This window comes from Crocodylus siamensis, chromosome 12 (genome assembly GCF_052110815.1).
Source record: "Crocodylus siamensis isolate JL-2025a chromosome 12, ASM5211081v1, whole genome shotgun sequence".
In the NCBI taxonomy this organism is placed as follows: domain Eukaryota; kingdom Metazoa; phylum Chordata; order Crocodylia; family Crocodylidae; genus Crocodylus; species Crocodylus siamensis.
Window position 1 is genome coordinate 1,562,229 of NC_143406.1, and position 20,758 is coordinate 1,582,986.

A 20,758-nucleotide genomic window follows, 5' to 3' on the forward strand; every position below is an offset into this window, starting at 1 on the left:
CAACATGTTTGCTCAGCAAGAAACCTTGCACAAAGGGTTTCCCACCTAGGAGTGCTACAACCACAGCAGGACGGGGTGTTGTTTTGTTTGTGTGTTGTTTAGAGACCGCCAGTGTGGTCCTCCAGCCTCACTGTCCCCAGCCAGTGGGATTACTTTAGGGCTCTGGTTCCCTCTCGTGGGCAGTGGAAGTATCACATGGAGTCCTATCGTAGTCTTGTTCCTGCGGCTTTTTGCATCTTTGTCACCCGTCTTCAGTTCTAATGACTGACAGCTTTGGGGCTCTTTGTCTCTGGGCTGTCCCCCGGTGCTGTGGCAACGAATCCTGAAGTCCTTCCTCATGGCTGTGGTCACCCTACACACCCTTGTAGTCACGAGTATTTTTGGAGGCTCAGGGTTTGTGGGGGAGATGAAGATGTGTGTGTTCACTGCTGATATGACCCTTCCCTTGTTTCCTGCAGATGGAGCATGACCCCTCCGGCAGCGAATGCCTACTACTCTCCAACCAAGAACGAGATCGTATTCCCGGCCGGGATCCTGCAGGCTCCTTTCTACACCCGTACCTCACCCAAGTAGGAGCCCCTGCTTGCTGGTCTTCTCTCCCTCTCCAGCAGAGCAGGGGAGAGAGGATCAATACAATGGACAAGACCTGGCTTTTCCTCGATGTGGCTATCCAGCAGAGTGGGTGGGGAGAAGGTCCCATGGTAAACGCTTGGTAGGAGGTTGGTAGACATCTCTTGCTGCTCTGTATGACCAGCTGCAGCTTTCAGTATGAAAGGTTGAGCCATGGGCTAGAATAGCATCGGGGGGGTGGGAAACGGTTGGGTCCAGAGGGGTTCCCAGCTCTGCCAGACTTGCATGAGGAGATGCCAGAGGTCTTCATGGCAGCGAGTGCTGTCGGCATGTGTGAGGGGCTGCTGGAGGAGCACACTTCCATTGCTGAATCCAGCATCCACCTCCCTTAGCCCATTCCCATTCCTGCCATGCAACACCAGCATTTGAACAGACAGTGGGTCCAGCCCAGGTGTCCTAAAGGTCCATGTCTTTCTCCCACAGGTCGCTGAACTTCGGTGGGATTGGCGTTGTCGTAGGCCATGAGCTGACTCACGCCTTTGATGATCAAGGTGGGCAGTCTGGAGTCTCCCAACGGGGCTCATTTCTACATGGCCTTGAAAGGCTTCTCGTGCCAGGACATAGTACTGACAGTCGATGGCACTCTTCCAGATGAAAGAGGCCGTGTGAATGGGGATCTCCTGGCCATAGGTCTGACCTAGCTCCAGGGACCTGAAGGAAGTTATGTCAGGGCTGTGTCTTTCCTAGTAGGTTCATCTGTTTGGCAGCTAAGGCTCTGCCTAGTCTCTGAGGTGCAAGAGCAAGTGCACTGAGCTGCTTTTGCAGCAAAATAAGGACATGCTCTTGGGGCTCGTTAACACCTTGCGTCTTAAAGACAAACAGTGGAGGGGAGCACGTTACCTTCAGAAGCAACCGTGACGATCTGTTGCATGGGAGAGACAGATGTCTGCAGTCTCTTCCAGTAGGAATTGCACTGATCCCATAAAACAGAGGGACGGTGTATCTGTTCCTTCTGAAAAGTCCTGGCTGTTGCAAATGTGCTCTCTGCCTTCCAGTGGCCTTGGTGACTGACGAAAGCTGGTGAGCTTGAAACAACCACCCGGTGCCCTTCAGCGTCACTGTGCTGGGAGGAGTTCCCAGTGGCGTGTGCTCCCGTTCCCGCATCTCACTCGGGCTGCTCTTTTCCAGGTCGAGAATATGATAAAGATGGGAACCTGCGTCCGTGGTGGAAGAACTCCTCGGTAGAGGCCTTCAAGCAGAAGACGGAGTGCATGGTGGAACAGTACGGCAACTACACCGTGAACGGCGAGGCGGTGAATGGTAGACACACCTTAGGGGAGAACATTGCCGACAACGGAGGCCTCAAAGCTGCCTATCGGGTAAGAGCCCAGCATGGGGTCCAGGCCCCCGCCTGTTCCCTGTTGTTGTATCCTGTACTCGCGGACTGCAGAGTGCTCCTCCTGTTTCATCGAATGCAGCAGCTGGAGAGACATTCCTGGTTACCTAGCAATGAACATAACACCGCACGGACACTTCCTAGCTCTTACAGAGCACTTTTCCTGAGTGGATCCCAAAGTGCTCTGCAGAGGAGTTGGTAACATCTTCCCCATTTAACACACAGACAGAAAAGCCATGCCCCGGTCAGTAGTAGTGCCAGGAATAGCATGCAGATCTCCTGAGCCCCCCATCCAGAGCTCTGCCCACTAGGCTACACTGTTCTCATAAAGGATAAGGTACCAAGCGTCGGTTCTTGGTGTCATTTCTGAGTGAGGGCATGGACCACCACAGTGGGCCACAGCTAAAAACAGATTTTTCAGGTGACTCCTGAGCTTGGGATCTGAAGCAGGAGATGGTAGGTCTGAGAATCCACAGCCCCTGGAAGGAGCACGCCTCTTGCTGGGCATCCCGAGTTTATTTTGTGCTTCCCATCCCAGTCCCGAGGGCAAGGGTTCTCAACTAGGATGCAGCGGGATCCATCTGAGGGTGCCGCAGGGTATTAGCCCTGAGATGTGCAAATGCCTACCGGAGATTTCAGTGAGGAATCCATGGTGTCACAACCATTCTGCTCCTCTGGGGTCTGTCTGAGCTCTCTGCAACAGTAGAATTGCTCTAGTGTTTTTCCACAGTCAAGAAATAAATGAAAGCTCAGAGCTGGCATTTTCTGAGTGCAGCTCTGAGTCCAATGAGGGGTGTCTGGAGTCTCAAAAGGTTGAGAGCCACTGCCTTGGGGCCTTTTCAGAGTTTCTTTCAGAACAGGCAGAGGGGAAGACTTTTGTAACCGCCAGCAAATGCTGTGGAGACTAAAGAGGTATAGTCCCTTAGGGGCTAATTTCTCTATCTCCAACTGGTCCAGCATATTGGGTTCCCAGGGCAGGGAGACATTTCTGGTGCTGTAAGTACAGCCGCTAGCTCACCAGAGGATGCAGTTACCCACGGTTGTCTCCTGCCCGCAGGCCTACCTAAATTGGCTGAAGAAGAATGGGAACGAGGACATGCTGCCGACCCTGGGGCTCACCAATCACCAGCTCTTCTTTGTGGGGTTTGCCCAGGTACGTCTCTGCCCTCTCCCTGCCTCGCGTGGGTACGATCCTTGTCCCTCTGTTTCTGGGGACACTGTGTGACTTGCAAGATAACGCTGCCCACTTTTGAGCCTCGGTGTAGTGGGTCTGATGTTTGCTCACAGTAAAGCAAGGCACCCAGCCCTCCTGATAGGGCCTCTTCCGTTAAAGAAATGCCCGGGGGGTCTCCTTGTGAACTAGCGCCTTACTCTGCTTCTGGACACATGTTCTCTGCACAGTATCGAGCAGGGTACGGGCACTGGTAAACGAGGGAGACAAAGCTGGGACTCCACCCGTGTTTGTGTCCACTGTGATAGTTTTTTGTGATCAACAACTCGTCTGCAAATATCTGTATTTTCATATGCCCGGGGGGCTGGCACAGGGAGCGCGTTTCCAGCCATAAAGAAGACCTTGGCCTAACTCTCTTAGCCTTGCGTTTGTAGGTCTGGTGTTCTGTTCGCACCCCCGAGAGCTCCCACGAAGGACTCATCACCGATCCCCACAGCCCATCCCGTTTCCGCGTCATTGGTACTATCTCTAATTCCAAGGAGTTTTCCGAGCACTTCCACTGTCCTCCTGGCGCTCCCATGAACCCCCAAAAGAAGTGCGAAGTCTGGTGAAGAGAAAGGGACCGGGAAAGAGTGGAACCAGCTTCTGGCTTATTCGTCCTTCATCAAGAATTGAATTTCCCTGACCCTCTGCTCGAAGGGCAACTACTTCTTCTTTCAGCGAACTGTCAAGCTCTCGGCAGGAACGGACCCCTGAGCACTAGGTTCATGGCATCATCTGAGATTGGATCCACTGTGAAGCCTCCTCGGACTCTCACCCACTTGTGAATGACTTTTTCACCTTGAATGGGGCACGTGTATATGCATGTGTCTGTATGCACTAACCCCTATTCACACCTACGCAGTTCAGTCCTTGCCATATGCCAGGTTTGAAGACCTTTCTTTCTTGCTAAAAGTCATAAAGGGAATGCCACAGACAAAAGGGATAACCGGTCTGACTGGGTCTACATATGTCTGACATCCACTTATCTGCATAGATACACATGCATATATAAATATGTAAAATATTTTAAGATATATTTTTGGGAAAATATTTTTGAACGTTGTGGAATACACTGGAAAATTTCAGGGACAATGCATTTAGAAGCCTTTTTTGTAAGCAAAGGATTAGTGTATTTATTACCTTTTTTTGTTTTTACGTAAAGTGGCTATAGGTGTAAGATTTGCAGAAGAGCCTGTTCTGTTGAAACAGAGGAGACGGGAGGGTCCTACAGGGTCACCGGAGAAGCAAATTAACCTTTCATCCCCAACGGCCGGGATTCTTATTGAATCCCTGGCTTCACCAGCCAGCTCAGGGAACCATCCTCCTAGTCCTCAGTGACCACTGTGGACTAGCTAGTGGGTTGGGAACGCAGCATTGAGGAGCTGTGGGTGACGAGCAGGAGGTGCCCTTTGCTTCACACGTGCCCTGTGAGCACTTACATTTGGTGACAAAATCTGAGCTTCTCTTGAGCGCTTTCTTTTCCAGCCAAGACCAACGGGGCTTGGACGCCGTATTAAGTTCTGCTTGCAGACAGGTTTTGCTGTAGACTGGCCCTCAGAGCAGAAGAGGCAGCTGTTCTTCTAGCCAAGGCTTCATTGCAACTTTAAGCCTTCTTGGATAGCTTTACTTTCTGAATGTCAAGGGAAGGGAAGGCAGGCCTGCTTGTTGTACAGTGTTCAGTACAGCTAGTCCATGGCTCCCCATCCCTCAAGACACCCTCCCCCACTTCCAAAGATGTTGTTAATGAAATATTTGGGCAAGTTGTGTGATGAGCTCTTCCCTTATCTTGCTGTTTTGGGCCAGCCCAGGCTCAGCCCAGCCCTCTTTACATGCTAGTTCTCAGTGTTGGTGTCACACGCAGCGGTGTGTCACTTTTGTGTTTGGCTGGCAGGATGGACCACTGAAGCTGGGGGAACGGCTGTGTTCAGGCACAGCTCATGAACCTGTGGAGTCTGAGACCCCTACCCCGATACCGGGTAGCGACACCACCAGCATCCCTTTTGGGCAGCTCTGTAAGACGGAGGGAAAACCACAGGACCGCCTGGTCCCTGGGCTGGTGGAGATCATGGGGAATGCAGCTGTTCCTTGAACGCTCCTCTACCAGCCCAGCAACACTGTTCTCCCCTCCCCTGCCTGCCTCATGGGGGCTGTTCCTGCAGAAAGGGGGTGGGGGTGAGCTCTGCACCACCCCACCTGGAGCCTGACAACAGCACAAGTCAAAGACTTCCCAGTGCCTTACAACAGCAGTTGTGTGTGGGAAAGCAGCCCTTTCCGCTGGCCTTCGGCTGGGCAATGACCTGTGTGGAGGCTGAACGCCATGAGTGTGCATGCGTTTTGCTCTTGCAGAGTTCAGCTCAAATCTCTCTGCTCCAATCCCAGTCTTGGATGGAGGAAAGGGAAGCCCAAAGGAACAATCCCCCAGGAACCGGGAGGGGCAGGGACTCCTGGCTGGAAGGAAGGCAGCAAAGGGGGGCACTCAGTACCATGCCCCCCAGCTCTTCACTCTGTCCTTCCTTTGTATTTCCGCTCCATACTGGCCCCTGTAGCCTCCTTGGATGCTGCCATATCGAAGCACCTCCTTTCTCAAAAGGGACATTGCAGGATTTCTGGTTGGGAGCATGGAGGCACTGGAGTCCCACGGCATGGTCCCATGGGGGCTGGTGCTGGGAGCACCGAGTCGTGATGCCGGCTCGCTTTATAGGCTTCCAGCCTTTGTTGCATGTGAGAGAGAAAGGGAACTGGGAGGCAGTGCAAGCACCTACTCTGGACTCCTTTAAGAGCCATTTGGACGTTTATCTTGCTGGGATCCTTTGAACCTAGCAGACTTCCTGCCCCTGGGGCAGGGGGCTGGACTCGATGATCTTCCAAGGACCCTTCCAGCCCTAAGGTTTATGAAATCTATGGAAGAGCCCCCAAGTACCCCCCAGGCTGGGAGAGTTGACCCTGTGGTAGAGGCTTGCAGATTTCTCCCATTGCTGGCTGAAAGGGAAGTGCTAGATCCCATCTCCCTTCTAAGTGGGGACCCAGCAGGGGCTGGACGCTGGTTCTCCTGGGGGTGCAGGGGAAGGTGGCTGGTCATCTTTCAAATAAGGGAACAAAGCTAACAGCCTATGGCCTGACTTAGTTAGTCGGTAAGGTGCATGTCTACCCTGCTTTCTATGACCTGGCAGTCCAAAGAGCCAAGAACCTGCAACGCAGTCCAGCACAAAGGCATTTCTGACATTCAGGCCACCCTAGGGCGGTAGGACTTGTGAAGATCAGCTGCTGCTCCCAGACAGCGAGTTTATCTGGAGGAGAGCGGTGTCACTGCTACAGCACCGCTCTTCTGCTCACACGTCCTCACCCGCTGTCCTAAAAGCTGTGATCTGATGCAGGCTCCAAACAGTGAAATCACTACTTCCAGGTCCGGGGATTGCTGTGCCAATGCATGCTATTTTCATGTTAGCCTGTGGTCCCGGTCCCCACTGCCAGCTGTGCGGTGTCATGGCCGGATCTCAAGTCTTGGGTGTAGCTGGTTGGCATTGCTAAGGGAATGTGTGTCCATGTCTGCCCCTTTCCTTCCTTGCAAAGTCAGGGAGGCCCAACCTCAGCAAACTGACCTCTGCTGAAACCCCAAAGAGATGCTCTGCGCGGGCGAACGAGATGGGCTGAGGCCTCATGGCGACGGGCAGTGTCTCTGTATCTCTCCCGGCGCTGACCCTGGGCTGCTCCCTTCTTTGTGTAAATTTTTTTTTCTCTCATGTCAGCCTAAATGTTCCTCCCATAGGTAGCCTAGTCGCACAGCTGGAACCTATCTGATGTTCGTTACCAGAGCGGAGAGGAATGCCGTGATCGCTTCAAGATGTGCTGTCAGTTGAGAGGGCCCAAGCACTGGGGGAGAAGAAAGGGGCAGTCTGGGCTGTGAGCATTAGACTAGCCATCTCCCCGGGAGCAAAGGAGGGGATCCGGCTCCCCCAGCCTCTGCTCCCGGCACTTTTGGGAAGCTGCCTGGGGGGGGTTCGGAGGAGACTGAGGGCCTTCCAGGGCTTTTGTCCCTCTCTCCCAGATTTAAAAGGAAACCACTGAGTCACGGGTGCCAGCCTTGCTTTCTGTATGAGGGGCACCATCGCATTGTGGACGAAGGGAAGGACTTGGAGGGACTTGTAATATTTATATGTGAAAGGAAGGAATTTTTTGTAACTATTTTTTCACCCCTCATTGTGGACCTTATTGTAATTGAAATAAAATACTTTCTATTGGGCCTGAGGCATTATCCCTGCCTTTCATTTCATACATTTCGTAGACATAAGGGCTGGAAGGGACCTCGCAAGATCATCGGGTCCAGCCCCCCGCCCCAGGGGCAGGAAGTCAGCTGGGGTCAGATCACCCCAACAAGATAAGCATCCATCATCCCAGCAAGGTCAGCATTCATGTCATGTGCTGAGATCCCCGTTGTCCTACAGGCACTGCTGTTCCCTGCTTACCAAGTCCAGGTGAGTAGCTCGGAGGCACTGACCGCATCGTGGGTGCTGCACGGGGGGCCAGGCCTCCTATTCCCATTGCAAGGGCAGCTATAAAGAAGCCAGAAAGTGCTGGGGCATCGGATAAAGAGAGAATGGGAGGGGGGAATTAAAAGCCACATAGCCATTGATTTATCTCACACCTTTTCTCCACCTCCTCCAAATTGACTTTGGATGTTCCAGACCTCTGAGCAGACAGCTGCTGCTGCTGTTAAAAATATAGGTCAACCTGCCTTGAGAAAAGCTCCCATTTTTCTTTTCCTTTCCAACATATCATTTTCTTTCCTCGTGGAAAAAAAATCCCTTTCCTGCTGCACAGCTCTGGGCAGATTCAGTCCCAGGCCAGGCAGAGGTTTTATGGACAAAAGACCGTCCCTGCTTTGTAAGTCTAGTATCCAATAACCCTGCAGAGCCCCAGGTCACGCAGTACCCCGGGAAGGGCCTCCAGGCTTTTGTTGTTTTCTGTCCTTAGCAGGATCTCATGGCTGCCTCCCAGCCCTGTAACTGCACTTGTGCAGCCCAGCATTCAAGGGTTTAAAATCCCTCCAGTCAAGCTCTCAACCTTGTTAGACTGAAGGGCCTCCCTGGAAAATGCCGTCTCTCAGCTTTCACTTGTTCCTGGACTAGGGAAAATAATAGAGCAATTGTGCTGTTGGAAAGAACTCCAACAGACAGGTTGGGATGGTTTCGACACTGGATGACCAGAAGAAATCTCTGGGTTTATCTTGTGGATCGCGTGTAGGTGTCTGTACACCTAACGATCCTTATGCTGAATGGCACCCTGCAGGGTCCTTAAGAGGCTCTCATGGCAGCCCAGGTTGAGAATCGCTCCTCCAGCTCCCTTTTAAACAGGAGCTGCAAACGCTCCTCACCTCTGGCCAAGCCACCTCCATCAGACACCTGGCAGAAGGGTACAAAACCTATCGCTAGAATAGTCCCAACTTGCCTTTTTATTTACACACCGGTCACATGGGCTGCAGGATCCCGTGAAGAGCTGCGGGTCGCCTTTCCTTTGTGGTGGCCTGTGGAACCGCTCGCGGCAAAGCTGTGCAAGCCATTGACCTTTCCACTTGTTGGCAAAAAAATGAAACAAAAATGGGGGAAGAACTTAAAAAAAAAGATTATTTGGGACCAGAGGGAATGCTTCTTTTGACCCAGAACATTGTAGATTGGTTTGGAGTGTTTTTACAGGGTTTATCTTGCACTAGAACTGAAACACATTTCAAAACAAAATGACATTTTCAATGGAACAAATGACGCAGGTTGGAAACGTTGAAACAAAACATTTTGGCTTTTTCCATTTCTTGGTTGTTTGCGGTATTTTTGCCTGCACAAGCTACTGAGTGACATGCAGAGAAATTCACAGAAGTTTTAGCTAAAAAAAGATCATCCCGCTCTGCTTCTGAGCACAGCAGCTGTCCCAAATGCATGCTGCTGGGATATTTCTCTTGTCATCCTGTGTCCAAGGGGGTGTTCAGCTCAGTAAAGGGTAACTGGATCAAATGTAATGTCTTGTGCTGTGCAAGCAGTCAGACTAGATGGCCCTGCAGTCCCTTCTAGCCTTAAACTCCATGGATGTCTGAAGGACCTGTGAACTGGCCTGACCTCACATGAGAAGGAGCTATCCTGATCCAAAGATAAATATTCCCGGGGAGGATTTGTTTGTTCACAGGAGAGAAGCAATAAAGTGAAATGGGGAAGGAGGGTGGGGGTGGGATGGTGACCATGTTCTCATGTGCTTTTTGTTTGGTAAATCTTTACATTAATTATGTTTTAACTAATATAATAATGTTGGGGCACCTGATAAATTATCTCTGAATGCGTGTGGTGGGCAGTGCTGTTCTCAGCTCTGATGCAGGCACATCTGTATTCATCAACTGTATTTATGGTTTGCACCAAGGCTGAGGTCCTGCTGTGCTAGATGCAGGACAGGAACTAAAGCACAAGGAAATCCAGCATTACTCAGGGAACCTGCGGGATGGCTGGAAACCCAACTCAGAGTCCCAGCACAGGTCTCTAACCATACAAGCCTCCCTGCGTGCTGGGATCTGTGTCCCAAGAGCAACCTTTTGCAGGAGGTTCAGCCAGTATCAGCCACAGCATCTTTCGTGGTGAAAGATCTCAGAGTTGAGTTGCAAGCATTGATGTGCCCCAGGGTTCCTATAAGAAAGCTCCCAGACCTCATCTGGCTCTCCTGGTCTCTTTCCTCTACCTATTTCTCCTCTGGCTGAGAACAGATGAGCTTTGCAGGAGATGTAATAACCATGGCCTCTCCCTGTGCATTGGAGGAAGTGAATTCTAGAGACAGAGGCTCCTGGCTGCAAGGCCAGACTTACATCACTAGCTGAACCCGTATTGTGCTTTGGCTCAAGGGAGAGGAAAAGTCACCCTCAGCGGGGAACTTCCTGAGCTGCCCACACACAGACTATTGCTATTTAGATTGGCTCCAAAGCAAAACATCTTGTGTCCCTTATTAGGGCTTGGCTCTGCCCTGGCCACCATGCTTTTCTATAGTCCAGCAGCCCTGGATGTTTCCAGACATTAAATTGCCCATCTGCTACTTAATTAAAGTTCTGTTTAACTTTTCCGGCTTGATCTATGGCTCATAACTTCAATGACATTGGGAAGTCTGTCTCTAATTTTCTCCCTAAATGTTCTTATTTATAATGCTGGCTGAAATAGATTAATGCCACCTGAATAGTGTAGGGTAACATTAGATAGTGGGGGGGACCTAATTAAGTCAGTAAATTTGTCAGGGGAGTCCAGGTGTAAATCAACACCAAAAGCAAGCTAGCTAAAACAGCAATCATGCTTCACACATGACCTTCCTAAAGGTTGGATTTAACTCCTCAGATTTTGTATCAGAACCTAATTGCTACTCACAATGGATCAAGTCCTCAGCTGGTATAAATTGGCATTGCTCCATTATCATCAATTAGAGATAGAAGAGGTAGGGTAAATCCCCAAGATTGTTCCAGTATCTCAGCCCTAGACCCAGTCTACGCTCAGATGCTGTTTGGGGGGAGGTGACTTTTTTTTTTTTTTTTTTTTTTACCAATACAATTCTCAGCATGAATGTGGTTCATATAAAATATTATAATATAAGAGAGTTTTATACAGGGGAGCTTATTTAATTTCCCATGCAGGAAATGAATTTAGCAGTGCAAGTGCTCAGTTATATATGGAGTTATTCAAGAATAGCTAGCCTGCCTTAAATTCACACTTTATCTTATTCCAGGACAACATTCATGAGTTCTCATGGCACTACACATGTTTGCACTGATAGAACTGCATGTGCACAGGTTGGGGACTGTATTGCAATACTATATCTACCCTGCTACTTGGGTTTAGCCCGCTGCTTTTTTCTTAGCTAACCCAAATCCTGTGAGCCACCCTGCCCCATCTGCAACTTAATTAGCAGCTGCTGAATGTTGGCTGCCTTGCTCCTTGAGCAGAATCCTAGGAACCAGTCTCTCCCCACAACTTGCTTCTCCTGTGCTTGGTCTTTTACGGGCAGCATCACCAGAAAGTGAGCACTGAAGGGCCAGGGCTGAGGAACAGGCAGTTGTTGCATTGCTGTGGAAAGGCTTGCAGCATTTGCAGGCAGCAGGGTCTTGGTGAGTTTTGAACATGCCAAGAAGTGGAAGAGTTTTAGGAGATGCTTGATGCTCAGCCCTGAAGCTTGGTGGTGTTTCTGGGATGGGGCTGGACTACGGCTGAAAGGAGCCCTAGGTAACAATGTTGGCTTATTCTGGAACAGCCCTGGTAAGTAGACACGGCCTTCGCCTTTTATTTACCGACTCCCATGGGGTGGGTTAAGGTGCCTCTGTGCAAGGTAAGCATTCAGATAACGTGATAACCATATCTGTATTGATTCTCTAGGCACCGAAGTGTACATGGGCCTGCCTAGCTGCTCAGCCTGTTCATTGCAAGTAAACTCACTGATGGATGTTTTCTATCCAGGAATCACGCGCGTGTGTGTGTGTACACAAGTTGAGCACCTCTTTGTTATTACTGGTGTGGGAGAGGTGATCTAATGCCTACGGGGCTGTTTCTGATGACTGGAAACTGGATCACTGGAAGGGAGTGATGTGTACTATAAACCCTTATTTCCTGTCTAAACTCCTTCAAAAAAAGGAGAATGTGCGGGAAGAACAGCCACTTCCCCAATGCTTGAGGGAACAAACACAACTGGGGAAATGGTGGAGAAGAGCAAATAGAAAGGGTCAAGGAAGTGATCAGATCAATATGTTTGAGAACAGAGCTCCCTGTCACACTGACCAATCCATCTCATTGTCTTATCTCCCTGTCTGTCTGACCCACATGTTGGCTTTTTCTTTTGTGTTTGTATACAGCTTAGCACAGCTGGGCCCTGGCCCATGACAGGGGCTCCAAGGCACTGCTGCAATACAACCGTAGATGATGACTGGTGTATTTGATAACATCTAGCTGCATAAAAAGACTGGGGGGTTATGCAGAAGGCCAAGCTACCAGCTGCTCACCACTGGACAACCCACTGCGCTTCCCAAGTCCCCTTTATCCAGCTGTAGCAGAGGTGATGGTGAGCCTTGTCATATCCTAGGCTCCTTGTAGGAAAGCAGCTATAGGAGCACAAAAATCTCAAAGACAGCAAAGGGTTATACCGAGGCAGATGAGAGCAGTTTGATTAACAAGGCTCTTAATGTGGATTAAGGCTAAGTTTAGCCTGTGATAAGAGGGGTCATTTCAGCATGAGTAGGCATAGCTACATTAGCTTCTAGGTAGCTAGCTATCTTGGGTAGGAGTAGCAGGGCAGATGCAACATCGTGGACTTCAGCACAGCCCCCACCCCGCTCGCAGTGTAGACATAGCCTTAGTCTGACCAATGCAAACCCTTGTGTTGATGCTCTTAAATGTATTTAAACTTGATTGAATCCTCTTGGGTTAATTCACTTGCTACTTTATGCTAAATCAATATAAACCAGGTCTGAATCAAGTTTTGAGTATCCACATTGAGTTTGGCAGCCGGTTCAGAAGTGGTTTTAGTTGAAGGGGGGCAATTCTAGATGGAGAGGGCATAACTGAGAGGGAGAATCTGGACACAGACGCAGGTTCAGGGCATAGCACTGACAGGGTCTCTCGCAGGACTTCCAGCTCTAGGAATCTTATAACAGGTTTCACAGTGTTTGTTCTTGCTTCACGCGCCGCTCCTGGAATCTGGCGATCACAAGCAAATCTCAACTTCCTGTTCTTTTAAGTGTTCTGCCTCAGCCATGGAGGAAAGCTTGACTACATAACTTACTTGAACAGTTAAAATGCCCAGAAGGCAGAGAGAGAGAATCTCATGTGCATTTTTTTTCTTTTGAATCTTTACATTTCTTTAATTTTTTTAAAATCTAATTTAATTAATGTGGGGCACCGAATAAGCAATCTTTGCATGTGTGGGATTGGCAGTGCTGCTCTTAACTCTGAGTAGCTGCTTCAAATGCAGATGGTGGAGAAGGATCTTGATTTCATTAGCTAGAAGCAGGCAGATGGAATTGCAGGTAAAAGATCTTTATTGGTCCTGCAGGCTTGCATTTGTCAGGCTGCAGCCTGGCTTCTGGCTTCCACTCTTGAACTCTGTATCATGCCATATTGGGTCCTTCCAGAAACCTGACTCCTCTTGGTCCCACTTATCAGAGGAACATACTCTCCCAAACCTGGAGCAGTGGTTAATTTGTGCCTTTGCCCCTAAGAGGAGTTTGCATGCCGTGGGATCAGCAAACTTTCAGGAAAACTGCCCTTCATCATACCCAATATATTAACCATTGTATAGGCCTTGATACACCATTGTCCTGTTTCACGTGCAGCCCAGCGGTCTCATGTGCTTGTTACATCTTCCAGCTGCAGAACAGCATTCACGCCAGGACACTAGCTCTGCAAAACAAGCCAAGTTAGAGGCTCAGCTGACTGCATGATGCAAATAAGACTACATTGGCAGTCTCCCTGCATCCCCTGATCCTCACTGGAACGGCAATGCAAGTGTACAAACCCTTCACAGTGAAGCATAGCCTTCCAACCTCTCTTGTTCCAGCTGTGCTCTCAGGTACTTGAGGTCAGGAAGTGCTGCTCATATTCATTTTTTTTTTTTGCCAACTAGCAGGCTGTTGGAAAGGAAAGGAAGTTGTAATCCAGCCAAAGCAGCAGCCTTCTTTTAGTGAAATGAATGCAAGAAAGTCGAGGGTTTTGCACACGCCAGGTTACCACTGGCTCTTGGCCCTGGCACTGGGTGCACGTGGAAGGTTCAGAGCAGGATCCAATGTTACTTTCTACTGGCTGCAGCCTACAGGCACCTTAAACCTTAATCCCATGGCAGCCATTTGAATTTAATAAGCTGCTGTTTTAGGAAGCAGAAGTTCCTCAGTACCATCCCTGTGGGTGAAAATCCACCAAGCATGGATGGATTTATTTATTTTGTGCCAAAGAGACAGACTTCATAGAATCTGCAGCCAGCAATGGCCTTAAAATACCTCTCCCCATACCCCATCAGGGTAGAAACTGTCTGTTGTGTACTTACAATAAGGGACCTGTAAGAGGTAACTGCAACAATCCTGTCATCCTTGCTGTTTGTATATTGTCTCTACCAGATTTCTGGCCTGTTCCAAGAGAAGTGATGCTGGCTCCTACCCTGGGGGTCTTTAAGAGGAGATTAGATGAACACTTTGCTGGGGTTGTTTGACCCAAGTACTCTTTCCTGCTGTGGCAAGGGGGTCAGACTCGATGATCTGCTCAGGTCACTTGAGACCGTACAAACTATGAAACTATGAATTCCTCTGGACAGGATGGTCCTTCAGGCTGGGTAATGATAGTGCAGCTCCTGAGTGTGTGTGGACCTTGTTTGATGGAGCACGCAGAGAGCAACAGGAACTATTAGTGCTCTGGGAAACCTAACTAATGAGGAAAAGCTGAAAGAACTGGAATTGCTGTTATAAAGAAGATGGAAACCAGACTATTTTCTGTGGCTGCAGGGGACCGGACAAGGAGCGATTGTCTTAAATTGCAGCAAGGGAAATTTAGGTTGGATACAAGGAAAGGCTTTCTCACTGGAGCACTGGAAGCATCTTGCTGCAGCTCCAAGGGGTGAGTTCATGTCTTGTTTTGGGCTTATGCCAAAGGCTGTCCTAGTCAGCCTAGCTGTAAATGAACCTCTGGTTTTTTAGTTTGGGGAGTCTACAGCACCTGCATGTGGTACTGGACACATCCTTCTCTCCTGTGATGTTGGCCATAGAAAATGATCTGCCTTATAGGGACCTAACAGACTTTGGAGGACTTTTGACCCTTTTTTGACAGTAAAAGGCCCAGGCAAGATGAGGATCCGTTGTACCAGGCATGGCATAAACTCAGAGTAGTAGGTAATCCTCCCCCCAAGGGCTCCTGCCCAGATCTGCAAAGGGCTTCAAGCAGTTACATGCCTTTGATTCTGCTCTTAGAAACTATTAGTGAAGACTGAGGCTGGGTGGGGTTGAGGCAGAAGACACCAAGCGAATATGCTAAAGTTAGCAAGCAAGCACCTGCACATCACTTGTTTGTCAGCACCAGACTATGAGTCGCATCTCCTGGATTCTGTTGCCAGGACCGTCGTCCACTGCGCAGTGTCACACAAGTCACTTGACCCCTGTGACTCAGTGTCCCCAGCTCTAAAGTGGATGTATCAAGACCCTTGCTGGGATCATCTGACCCCAGAAGTCTTTCCTGCCCAAGTGCAGGGGGCCTGGACCCGGTGATCTGTAAGGTCCTTGCCAGCCCCTAACAACTATGAAAAACGTCAAAATTGCTACTGCCACTTTTTAGAAAATCCCAAGTGCTTTTGCTGCAAGGCCCAGAGCAGCCCGCTAGAGGCCAGTGCAATCAAGTAAGTGCCACGGGTGCATGGGGCCAGGTTCAGCCGCTTCCTAATTGACGCTTAAACTGTGCCAGGAACCACAAACCCCCCTAGCTGCCTCTCCCCGAGAGCCGCGGTCTGGTCTGACGGTACTGAGTTCAGCTCGGAAATGATGACAGGGTGCCCATGTTCTGCTCAGTTGCCTAATGGTTATAGTACACCTGCAGAAAATGGGAGACCTGAGCTCTTGGCCCTTCTTGCCCAGAGGGGGTGCAACCCCATACTCCCAAGCCACCAGGCTATGTGCTGGGTTGGTGAGAAGATGCTTCACCCCTCTTGTTGAAGCTGTGCGGCTAAGATTCATAGGATGTGGAGAGGGGAAAAGAAGAAACGTGTCTCTGTGGCCCAGTCACTGGTGGGGGGAAAAAACACTCTCCAGAGACATGGGCTTAGACACAGTAAGTCCCAAGTGATGGGAGATGCCTAATGTGCAGGGGTGTTGGGCATCTAAGCTCCTGAGAGGAGGGAATATAGACGTTACCCTATACTTAGTGCTGCCCACTGGATGCCTTGGGGCTTTCTGAAGTGCACTGTGGAGAAGCCTGTCCCCTCTTTGTCTGGCTAGGGCACTTAGGCACCCAAGTTTCAATTGGTCTTCAATACCATCAGTCCCTCCGACCATCCGTAGGGAGGCTAGCACCAACCCCTGCCAAACTGATTCAAGGTGCCTGATACCTAGATGTCCCAGCACCTAATTGTAGATGCATAAGGAATCTATCTGAATGTAGCCCAGAGTCTGCTCCATGGCCTTGCTTTTTCAGTGTTTGAGACTGAGAGCTGTGAGTGATAGGGTATTATTAACATTCATCCTAGAAATGTTAGGTTTGGATCAGAGTGGCTCATTGTACATTCAGTCAAAGCAGGAATTTTTTTCAGTGTGATTACTTCCTCTTCTGCAGTTTAATCAAACAGGTAAAATAAACCAAAGCCTGGATGAGCTCATTTTGCTTCAGTGTGTATCCACCCTGACAGCATGAGCTCAAAAATGTAACTGGTGCTCCAGTTAGGCAAAAAAAAAAAAAAAAAAAGCAAGGTGGGGGGAGGGGGTGGAGGAGAGATCAGATATAAACTAAAATTTAAATGAGGATAGAAATAAAAAAAAATTAAAACCCCAGGCACCTGATTCTGTACTTGGTTAAACTGGGATAAAACAGCAGCCAGCCCACTCATGCCATTGCAGTCAGATGCGCCGATAGTTTTGCAGCATTTGGGAGCTGCAGCTTTGTGATGTTTGGTGGTGGTTTATCGTTTAAAGCCTCAGTTCCCAGAGTCTCTAAAATCTCAGCCTTCATTTAAAAATTTTTTTAAAAGTCTCTAATCTGAAGGGTCAAAAACCAGAAGCCAAATATAAAGCACCAATGACCCAGAAACTGGTGAAAAGACTTAATTGCTTCTTTAATCAAAGAGCAAATTAAAAATCTGCCTTGTGACATTTTTTTATTTCGGTTTTTTTTTTTTTTTTTTTTAAGTTCATCTCCTGATTCTGGAAGGCTTGGTTGCTGTTGGTTTTTTGTTTGTTTGTTTGGGTTTTTTTTAATGCTTGGAGTTAGCCAATGAAAAGGTCATGGAAGTGACAGAGGTGAATTAAATCAAATGTACATATACCTTCCTGATTAGAAAGTGAGCTTTTGTGTCAGCTGGGCCATAGGTACATCTTGGGGGTTTGGAATAGACAATGGCAGTAATCCCTCTACGTAGCTGAGAGACTCTGGTCAGTCTGAGCATCAGTGACCCCAGAAAAGGCTCACAGCCCAGATGCACCCCTGTGGCATCCATGGGAGGAGGATCCTGAAACCTAGACTGCAGCAAGATGGGGGTAAAGTGCTTTTACCTCTAAACCCTCAGGGCCATGAGAATGGGCACAGCCAAAACCCCGGATAGAGATCATTCCTGGCAGCTGTTCAACTTCAGCTCAAGGAAGTGCTCCCACCTGGGGAATTACCTGTGAACCTGAGCTGACCATAGGAGGGCTTGTGCTACTTGCCAGGGTCTGAGACGAAGCCACCATATGGAAATCAGCAGGATGGGAGAGATGCCCAGTTTCTATTGATTTTTATCCACTTGATTTGGAGCACATGGGCTGCTAAAGGGTCTGGAAGGCACAGGACTCTGCCTGTCGGTGTTACTTGAAACAAAATTGTATCTGAAACCACAGAGAGGGATTGTCATGCTGAACCTGAGCTCCTGTGAATGTCTCCATCCTCCTTAGACCCTACCCTGGGGTCCTACCACACAACCGCAGAGAAGCTGACAAGACACAAAAAGGGTAGAGATGAGCAAACATGATGAGCTGGCTGGATAGGCTGGCCTGCCTTGTCCAAGCATTCAGGTGGGGCATTAAGTAGGATTTGGGCAACAGCTATCACCTGATCTTAAGATCAAACACTGCCCCTGCTACTATAGGGTCTGGGCATCTTGCTGTCCTCACCACATAGCTGTGTAGCAGCAAAGTATTTCTCTAGCTTACAGATAGGGAACTGAGGCACAGAGAGACTAAAGCAATTTTTCCAAATTCACTCTATTTCAGAGCAGTGAATTGAACCAAAGTCACAGGCTAGTACTATAAACATTGCACCATCCTTCCCCAGACAGCTCGTCTGCCTATATATATGGGCTATATGTACTCATATGAACCAACTTAAAAGAAACTCTTCCAGACATTGCAATCAGTTCACATGATGCAGTGAGGGCTCTTGTATACATAGATCTGCTGAGCTTCTAAATGGAAGGTTTTTAATGGTGCAGAGAGAAGGGGAAATGATTAAATGGTACAAAGGAGTATAATTAGGAGGAATAGGATGACATTTTGACAGGTAAGATTTATGGTGAATATATCAACAGCAGAAAAACAGCTGAGATGCATTAGACTGTAGATAGGGTCCTAAGGGAAGTCTGGGTTGAACAGCAGGCACTGTCCAGAAGAAGCAATGCTGTACTGGCGGAAGGAAAACTGGGTAAGTCAACAGGGCTTCTCTCTGTTTGCATCAATGTTCATCTTTGCATCTAAATCCTAAAGTCTTTTCAAGGCAACGAGCATGGGTGCTCTACTCAGTTCACTGGGGAAGATCTACATGCTTTGAATAAATCATTCTAAATGCAAGCTCTTAATAGATTTATATATTGCTCCTTTCTGATAAGTCTCCAACATGATGCTCCAGGGTTACCTACCCCTACTGAAGCCCACTGTAAACTTTTCCTCTTATGATCTACAGCTTGTCTGTACACAGCTGAAATCTGGGACACGCAGACTAGAACACTGCCTGGTCCTTTTGTTAAAAAATGGAGCAGATTGCAGCTGCCTTCATCTTAACATGGAAGTGTGGTCCTCTAAAATGCTGCGTCCAAGCTGGTGAGCCAAGCAGCTCTCCTCTGATCAAGAGGGACCATAGTCCCTGTTGGTAACATCTCTGCCTGAAAACTGGTGGTGGTTGTAGACAGAAGATTAGACCTGTCAGTGATGCGAGGGCCAACCCTGGGTCCCAGGTACTGTTCACAGCACGATATATTTTATTTCCTCAGAACAGAACTGAGCAAACAAGCAATGAAGGAGTCTTAATCTGTGCAATGTATGTATTTCCATGTTGAAGAGCTCGCTGCACACAGATCACGAACTTCCCAATTGTTCTTCCACACTTCCTTCAAAGTCTGCTCCCATCTGCCAATATTTGAAATTCAAACTGTTGCTTAGTTATATACATCACATGGCACTGCCCCAGTTCTCTGGTGAGATGTTTCATGTGTCTGTGAAACCCCATGCAAGTCAGGAACTGGGCTGCTGAGAGTCTAATCGGCCCTGGGGCAGGTGTTGAGCTTTAAGGAAGCAGCTAAAAAGGGCGAGGCGGGTTCAGCTGGGGGCTGTCTGGGACTGGAGGAAGTGTGATCTTATCAGATCTGGTCAGGAATGATATATACCTTGTTTGGCTGCTGTTGTCTGATAGAGGCTTGTCTGAATCCAGTCAGGACAGATGCCTTTGCTTTCTTGGCAACCCGTGGAGCCCTAGAAAGGTAATTTGTCAGTCAGATGGGGTCACGGAGTTGGGTTTTTTTTCCTTTTGGGCTTTACATATGGAAGAAGTGCAACTTATGTGGCCAGGGGGCTAAGTTTGGAGGTTAAGTGGCTAGTTGGAAAGAACAGGTAAGTCTGGAGTGAGGTGCCCTGCTGTACTGTACCTTAAACTGCAATTGCATGTGCCATGCAAAATCTGTAGTCTGTATTGTCCAGTGTGCTTCTAGTGGATGAAGTCGGAGCCCTTTAGTACTTACAGGACACAAACAAGAGGCTGAAAATAGAGCAGGTGACCATCGCTGCTAAGCTCCAGCAGATGCTCCTGGTGAAACTCCTTCCGCCGCCAGCTCGGCTCTGTGTCTAGCGGTTCTTCAGATCTTGCCCAGCATGGGTCCTTCACATAATAGAGTTCTGGGATGAAGCAGCTCTTTGGACCCAGGTGGGCTAAAATCAATGGGTCAAGATAAAACCTCCTCAGTAAGTGGTTTACTAAATAGTAATGGTGATTCTTCCCAGATGGGCCCAAGCAGAGAGATTAAATAATGCTTCTCTGCTGCCTGGGGGCGGAAGGAAGGTGTCTTGCATGGTTTCCTTGAGCCTTTTAAAACAAAACCATCTGACTCAGTGGCTTCCTTGTAGTTACAGCATGTGTTTGTGAAGGGGGTAGCATGGAGAAAGCAGCAGCCTTTTTGTGTCTGGTACTACAGACAGAGCTTTGCTTGGTGGAACCTGTATGTCTGTAGACGGCAGCGATGGGGTCTACTATTTTTTATACAAGAGTTGATTGCAATCTTTGAACTTCTAGCAAATGCTTGATGAACCTATCTGTTAGTAGGTTAGTGCCCATGACATGCTGCAATGTGATGCTGCTCCTTGCAACTGTGGTAGAGGACATCGGCTAGTAAATACCTGTCTCCAGCTCCGGAGGCCTGAGGGCATGGCTGGCTCAGGAGACAATTCGGAGTATGCCTCTAGTAGGCAATGCGGTGCAACTTAGCCTGAGTCAGAAGGGGTAATTTCACAGACTTGCATTAATGGCATACCAAAAGGCAGTGACATTGCTTCTAGGATTAATATGAACCCTCTGAAGAGTCTGTTTAACACTTGGGGGAGGTGGGGGGAGAAGCACAACAGTTCTCAAGGCTCCCTCAGGAAGTGGTCCATCCCATGG

The 20,758-nt window shown here is 48.8% G+C and overlaps 1 protein-coding gene across 4 annotated transcripts in view; it reads left to right on the top strand.

Moving 5' to 3' along the window:
• The window catches only part of ECE1 (endothelin converting enzyme 1), a 57,154-nt gene extending 49,735 nt beyond the window's left edge, over positions 1 to 7,419 (top strand). For all 4 annotated transcript variants that reach the window (XM_090023367.1, XM_090023366.1, XM_090023365.1 and 1 more), the window contains 5 exons: positions 459 to 569; positions 1,054 to 1,121; positions 1,759 to 1,949; positions 3,024 to 3,119; positions 3,572 to 7,419. In XM_090023367.1, the coding sequence (XP_089879493.1) occupies positions 459 to 569; positions 1,054 to 1,121; positions 1,759 to 1,949; positions 3,024 to 3,119; positions 3,572 to 3,748 (643 nt within the window). In that variant the 3' untranslated portion in view covers positions 3,749 to 7,419. The remainder of the gene's footprint in view (positions 1 to 458; positions 570 to 1,053; positions 1,122 to 1,758; positions 1,950 to 3,023; positions 3,120 to 3,571) is intronic.
• Positions 7,420 to 20,758: the final 13,339 nt, after the last annotated feature.